We start from the raw sequence: 7,285 nt of genomic DNA, 5'->3' as shown, positions 1-7,285 counted from the left end.
TCTCAACTGGGCAGGACTTAAAGGCGCCAAGAGCCAGACACAAACCGTGATCATGCACAGAATCAAGTTGTTGGAGGACGGTGTCTGAAGTGGAAGAATAAACTTGGCCAGCATAGTCAAGTTCGGAGAGAACGAGAACAATATGGAGATGAAGCAGAGTAGTCGATTAGCACCCCACGACACGAGACAACGTTTGTAAGAGACGGAGGTGTTGCAAGGCTGAGATTTTCAAGAAGGCAATATGATCCTTCCAAGTAAGACAGGTGTCAAAAAGAAGGCCAAGAAAGGAAGCGGAGGTTTTGTATGGGAGAGGAGAGCCATAGAGAAAAAGAAGTGGTTTAGAAACAAGATGAGAACGAGTAAAAGTAATAGCATGAGACTTAAGAGGAGAGAACCAAAAGCCATGAGAAGTAGCCCATTCTGAGGCAGCAGAAACCGCACGTTGAATAAGATCACCAAGGGCAGAGATGTCAGAATTTGAAGCATATATTGCAAAATCATCAACATCTAAAGAAGAGCGAACACCAACTGGGAGGCGAGAAACAAGCCTATTAATTGCCAATAAAAAAAGAGTAGTGCTAAGAACACTGCCTTGGGGAACACCTTCATATTGTGGGAATGGATCTGAATAAGTATGCTGTACACAGACTCTAAAGAAATGAGCAGATAGATAATTCTTTAAGAAAACACCAAGGTTACCATCAATACCACGAGAATGAACTGTGCAAAACATAAGGTAGCACCAGGCTGTGTCATAAGCCTTCTCAGGGTCAAAGAACACTGCGACAACAGGTTGCCAAGTGGCAAAGGCTGAACAGATACAAGTCTCCAGATTTAGGAGGGGAGTTAAGGTGCCACGAGCTTTTCGAAAACCAAACTGTGAAGAGGACAAAATCTGCTTGGATTCCAGGAGCCACATAAAACAATGATTTATCATACGCTCGAGCAATTTGCAAAGACAGCTGGTAAGAGCAATGGAGCGATAATCTTGAGCGGCATGGCCTTGCTTTCCCAGTTTTAAAAAAATGAGAGAATGACAGCATTACAAAAAGAGGGAGGAAAAACACCCTCTGTCCAGATACAATCAAAAATAGCTAATAACAAGGCCAGGGCCTGGGGGGAAAGGTGACGGAGCATATTATAGTGTATGCCATCAGGACCCTCACAAGTGTTCTTACTAAGACGAAGGGCAGAGGAAAATACATGGAGTGTGAATGGCGCGCTACATGACTGACTAGACGACAGCTTGAAGACAACAGGCATACATTCAGTAGCAGCTTTAAGGGCATGGAATTCAGGTGAGAGATGAGAGCCGCCACTAACATTACTAAAATGAAGACTTAAGCCATTAGCAACTAGATGAGCATCTGCAACTGACTCCCCATCCAAATGGAGGACAGGGGAAGGCATGGGAAGATGCTTAGCAGCTATTTTGCGTATACGTTTCCAAACGGAAACCATGGGTGTATTGGCAGTAATGGTGGAAACGTATAATCTCCGACTACAGCATTTAGCCCGTTTAACGATCATACAAAGAAAAGTGCGGGCCTTTTCAAACAGCAAACATGCACTCTGTTCATCTGGGGTGTTGCGTTTCCATAGATAACGCTTCCAACGCGCACGTTTAATACGGAGTGCCACTGTACAATCCGAATCCCACCAAGGCACACACTTCAAAGTAAAAGGACGGGACGACCTAGTAATCACAGTCAAAGCTGCACTCAGAACTAACACAGTAAAATAGGTGAGCATATCTAAAACAGAAGAGAAGAAAGAAGGAGGTACAGAAGGAATAGTTAAAGAAATAAATGACGCCCAGTCAGCTTTCGGAAAACTCCATTGTGGGGGTCTGAGTATGGGACAATATGTAGTAAGAGTAGGTTTGATAGGAAAGTGATCACTATATACAACATCTGAAAGAACAGACCTATGGCAATCTAAAGAAAGAGAAGGGGAGCAGAAGGAGAGATCCAGACAGGAGAAAGTACAAGTCTTAGCATCAAAATGCATTGAAGTTCCTGTATTCAATAAGGATATATCATCATTAAAAATAAAAGACTCAAGGTGGAAGCCACGTGAATTGGTAATGGTATCGCCCCATAAAGCATGACGACCGTTAAAATCTCCCAACAATAAAATTAAGGTGGGTAACTGGGATAATATAAGGATAAGACAAGAAATTAATAGCCTGGGAGGGAGAGAAATAAACAGAAACCACTGTAATCCAACGTCCAAAAAAAAATAAAATAAAATGACATGGAACAGTGGTGTTAATGGACAGACGGTCAAGAGGAAATGCGTGGTGGACTAGGATAGCTGAAACAGAAAAAGAAGCAGGAGAGAACAAGAAACAATAGACGGGTACTGGTACCAGAAGGGAAGACAAACGGAGTTCTTGTAAACAGACTAAGGATGGACAGTGAACTGAAAGAAGATAGCAAAGGTCATCATGATGGGCCGTAAAACTGCATATGTTCCATTGTAAAATAAACATACTCAAACTTTAAAACACCAAAGGTAAAACCTAACAGAAAAATTGAGACGAGGAAAGATAAAAGGAAGTTAATACTAAAGATAATATATAATACACAGGAAGTAAAATATAAATACATAGGAAGTAAAATATATTACACTGGAAGTAAAATATATTACAGAATACTTGTAACATACATTACTGGGTCATTACGATAGTAGGAATAGGGGCAGGAGGAGGAACTGGTGGACAAGCAGGACGGTCACCATAGCCTGGTGGCATGAGGAGAGATAAAGGAGAAGGAGTATTGGAAGAAGTGGAAGAGGAGGGGGGGCAAAAAGGGAACAGAAGGTGATGGAGGGGGAGATGAGGGAGGGAAAGGAGTGGGAGGGAGATCAGGTGGTACAGGATGAACTTCAACAAAGAGGGTACAGCATTGTCTACTGAATCTGGCATAGAAGTTAAAATGTAATCCATAATCTTGGGGATGGTTTCACTGTCATCATCGCCAGAGGATTTTGTGTTACAATTAGCCAGCAGCGGAGCAGTCCGGGGACGTGACAGAGGAGACTGCTGAGATGTGGACTTCGACGCGGTAGAGCGTATCGATCGAGAGGAGCGGGTATTCGTCGCACGAACTTTACAAGCCGGAGAAGTAGGAGGATGGGCAAAGAGAGGTCTTAGAGTCCGACATGATGCGTAGTCTGCGCTTACCACTATAGAGGAGGATGGGGGTCGGATAGGATGTTGGGCCAGAGGCGCCAAACGGCCAGTATGAGAAACAGAACTGAAGGAGTGAGAGGAGGGACAAAGTTGGGAATGGGGGGGAAGGACGAGGAAAGGGAATAGATAAGGAAGGGGATGGAGAGGAGGCAGGGGTAGGGGAATCTAAAACAAAGAAAGAATTAGAGACAGGAACAAGAGGAGTCTGTATGGGGAGGGCTAAGGTAGAAGGGGGGTTAGGTAGGGAGGAGGGAGAGGTGGAAATAGAAGTACTAGGAAGAAGGGAAGAGGAGACAACAGTCACAGGGGTAGGGACAGAGCGAGAGGTGGGAGGAGAGGATGAAGGGGCAGCAGATACAGAGACAGGTGCAGAAGGGGACGAAGAAACAGTTCTGGTAGCCTACTAGAAGTTACTACGGGAGGAGAACGAGCTACACATGCATATGTAACGTTAGGATGGTGACCGAGGCTGAAAACTCTGTGACGAGCCTCACGAAGGAAAAGGCCAGCGTTCTAGCAGACGCTGGACACTTCTGCTTCGAAGAGGTACACGGGACAGAATGGCTACCCTGACAGTTAGGGCAGCATCGGATGGTGGAAATGCAATCTGAAGTGGTATGACTGGCCAGTGCACAGTTGGTGCAGACTGCAGATGATCGGCAGTATTTGGCTGGGTGGACAAAGCGCCAACAGGATGTGCACTGGTGAGGAGATGGAATATACACACGTACTTGGAGAACAGTGCCTCCAATGATGACTGTGGGGGGCAGATCACGAAAGGGAAAAACTATTTTTATGATATTTGCAGGCTCTTGGTGTCATCCACAAGGAGGAATTGTATAACAATGGACTGAACGTGCTGGATGATGCTGTTCTGAAATGATTAGCTCAGTGTCATTAGAGCAATCTGTGAAAGTCCTCTGACCGAAGGACATCGAAGATGGTAAGCGGACAGTGCCAGTGGCAGAAATGAGCTGGATGTCTGGTGACACGAAGATGGGTTGTCCTGCATTGCTGACCAGGGATGTCACTTTCTCGGCTTGGGCAGCACTGTGAATGACAAGGAGGCGGGAACCATTCGGATGGGCCAAGCAGGTGACATCCCTGCCTACTTGTCAAAGTAGAGAGAGGTGGAGTGAGAGGTCGTCGGTCGCATCATGGACAATGAAAAATTTCGAACACGTCTGTGATCCGAAAACTGAGGAGGTGAGGGAAGGGGCAGGTACACAGGAAGAAGGACAAGGTCGGGAGAGGGAAACAGAGGACATAGAAGGATTAGAGGCAGGAGGTGGAGGAGGAAGGTAAGGCTGAAATGTGACGACAGTAGAAGGGCTGACTGAAGCAGACAGAGCAGAAGCTGAAGGAGTGGAAGACACAGTAGGCAGGGAGGATGGGGTGTTTAATGTAACCGAATGTGTGGGGGAAGGGAAAGAAGTCGAGGCCACAGTCAAAAGGGAGTCCTGGCTCATCACCATAATCAGGTGTGAAGAAATAACTATATCCATATAATGTGAATTGGTAGACATCACCAGCCCACCCCCCACCCACCACAGAGCCCAACGAGGGGAGGCTGATGTTGGGTCCAGCTCACCCAACAGCCCTAAGGATAGCGGGAGAGGTATAGGTGGACATGGTTTGGTGTGGAGTGGCAGCTGCGGACCAATGTGGTGCCCACCAAAGTGCACGCTTGACCCTAGCCGAGGTTGACAGAGTCAACACACGGCCAGCCAATTTGCTCAGCGGGGCCACACTGGACCACCCATCTTACCCCAACCCCCCTACCAAAGAAGCGTGTTGCCCATCACAGGGAACTGCACCCTGCCCCATGGTGGATTCAACTCCCAGATAGATGGGCGCAAGGAATACAGTATACGGGTCGCCACGCACAGCAAACATGTGGGGAGGAAGCAGTCTTGCCCGAAATGACAAAAGGGGTGGAGACTAGTAACATCACCAAAGGCCTCCACTATTTGGCGATGACAGGGGAAGAGAAAAGAAGAAGCAATAGAATGAGAAAAAGAGCCTCGCAGAATTAGTTGAGGTGTGACAGGGACCCAAGGAGAGGGGAGAGGGCAGAGTAGAGACCCCATCATAGCTCCCCAACTCGTCAAGACCCAATCGACGTCTCCGAAGCCCCCCATGACAACAGTGAGCGAGGAAACAGGGGGGATGCCTGATTAAAACCTGATTTCTTCTTCATGATTTGCCACATTCATCATAACTATGCACAGCAATTGTTTTCACACCTGAGTGAACTGTCAGGTGCCAAGTGAATAAGATTTTTTTTTCTTCACAGTTTTCCAGTCATCACATTTCAAATTTTTTCACTCCTGAACTGATACTGGAGAGGACTTAAAACCATTTACCCCATTCATCACACTTGAATTTCTTCACTCCTAAATGAATTAAACAGTGTCAGATGGCATCAACTGAGTCATCTGTTTACCACATTAAGCACACTAGAAATTCTTCCCTCCACAATGATTTAATAGGTGTTTAGTGAGATTACTTTTCCTACCAAAATGGTTACCACATGCATCACACTTGAACTTCTTCACTCCTGAATGAATTAACAGGTGTTGAGTGAGACCAACCGTCTATGCAAATAGTTTGCCACATTCATCACACTTGAAATTCTTCATTCCTGAATGAGTTATTAGGTGTCTGGTGAGATTTGCCTTCCCTGTAAATCATGTACCACTTTCATCACACTTGATAGTCTTCACTCCTGAATGAATTAATAGGTGTTTGGTGAGACTACTATTCCGTGCAAATCGTTTATCACATTCATCACACTTGAAATTCTTCACTCCTGAATGACTTAATAGGTGTTTGGTGAGATCACACTTACGTGCAAATCGTTTCCCACATTCATCACACTTGAATTTCTTCACTCCTGAATGAATTAATAGGTGTTTGGTGAGACCATCCTTCTGTGTAAATAGTTTACCACATTCATCACACTTGAAATTCTTCATTCCTGAATGAAGTAATAGGTGCTGGGTGAGACCAATCTTCTGTGCAAATAGTTTACCACATTCATCACACTTGAAATTCTTTGTTCCTGAATGAATTAATAGGTGTTTGGCGAGACTTCCCTTCATTGTAAATCGTTTACCACATTCATCACACTTGAATTTCTTCACTCCTGAATGACTTAATATGTGATGAGTGAGACCCTCCTTCTGTGCAAATAGTTTACCACATTCATCACACTTGAAATTCTTCACTCCTGAATGAAGTAATAGGTGTTGGGTGAGATTCCCCTTCATTGTAAATCGTTTACCACATTCATCACACTTGAAATTCTTCACTCCTGAATGAATTAATATGTGATGATTGAGACCATCCTTCTGTGCAAATAGTTTACCACATTCATCACACTTGAAATTCTTCACTCCTGAATGAATTAATAGATGTTTTGTGAGACTTGACTTCATTGTAAATCGTTTACCACATTCATCACATTTGAAATTCTTCGCTCCTGAATGAATTACTAGGTGTTGAGTGAGACCAAACTTCTGTGCAAATCGTTTACCACATTCATCACACTTAAAATTCTTCACTCCTGAATGAACAACTGCATGTCGTTTAAGACTTTCCTTATAGGGAAATGTTTTATCACACTCTAAACATCTGAACTTCTTAACTTCAGCTGAGGACACTGCATCCAGGACAGTCTCATTGTCACTGAGGAACATTTTCTCACCCACCTCACACTCTAACTTTACATCTGGTTCTTCCTTTACCACTTCCATTATTTTGTCATCCACCTCACATTCTAAATTTACATCTGGTTCTTCCTTTACCACTTCCATTATTCTGTCACCTACTTCACACTGTAACTTTAGACCTGGTTCTTCCTTTACCACCTCCATTATTTTGTCATCCACCTCACACTCAAATTTACATCTGGTTCTTTTGCCACCTACATTATTTTGTCACCCACCTCAGACTCTTTATATCTTTACATCTGGCTCTTCCTTTATCACCCTGTCATAAGATTCCCCCAAATTCTCTTAATTCCTGCCATAAACTAGTCTCCACTGAACAATACTGCTGATACAAAGGTCATTATTACCAAACAAT

The 7,285-nt window shown here is 44.3% G+C and overlaps 1 protein-coding gene across 1 annotated transcript; it reads right to left on the bottom strand.

The window, feature by feature from the left end:
- Nucleotides 1-5,886: 5,886 nt before the first annotated feature.
- LOC145405493 (uncharacterized) lies at nucleotides 5,887-6,897 on the bottom strand. Its single transcript, XM_080276843.1, has one exon. It carries the CDS (start codon nucleotides 6,895-6,897, stop codon nucleotides 5,887-5,889), a length of 1,011 nt encoding a protein of 336 aa, XP_080132969.1.
- Nucleotides 6,898-7,285: the final 388 nt, after the last annotated feature.

This window comes from Coenobita brevimanus, chromosome 67 (assembly GCF_032717465.1).
Source record: "Coenobita brevimanus isolate Jiangsu-jjx chromosome 67, ASM3271746v2, whole genome shotgun sequence".
Lineage (NCBI taxonomy): Eukaryota > Metazoa > Arthropoda > Malacostraca > Decapoda > Coenobitidae > Coenobita > Coenobita brevimanus.
This window is presented reverse-complemented; position numbering and strand designations above follow the sequence as displayed.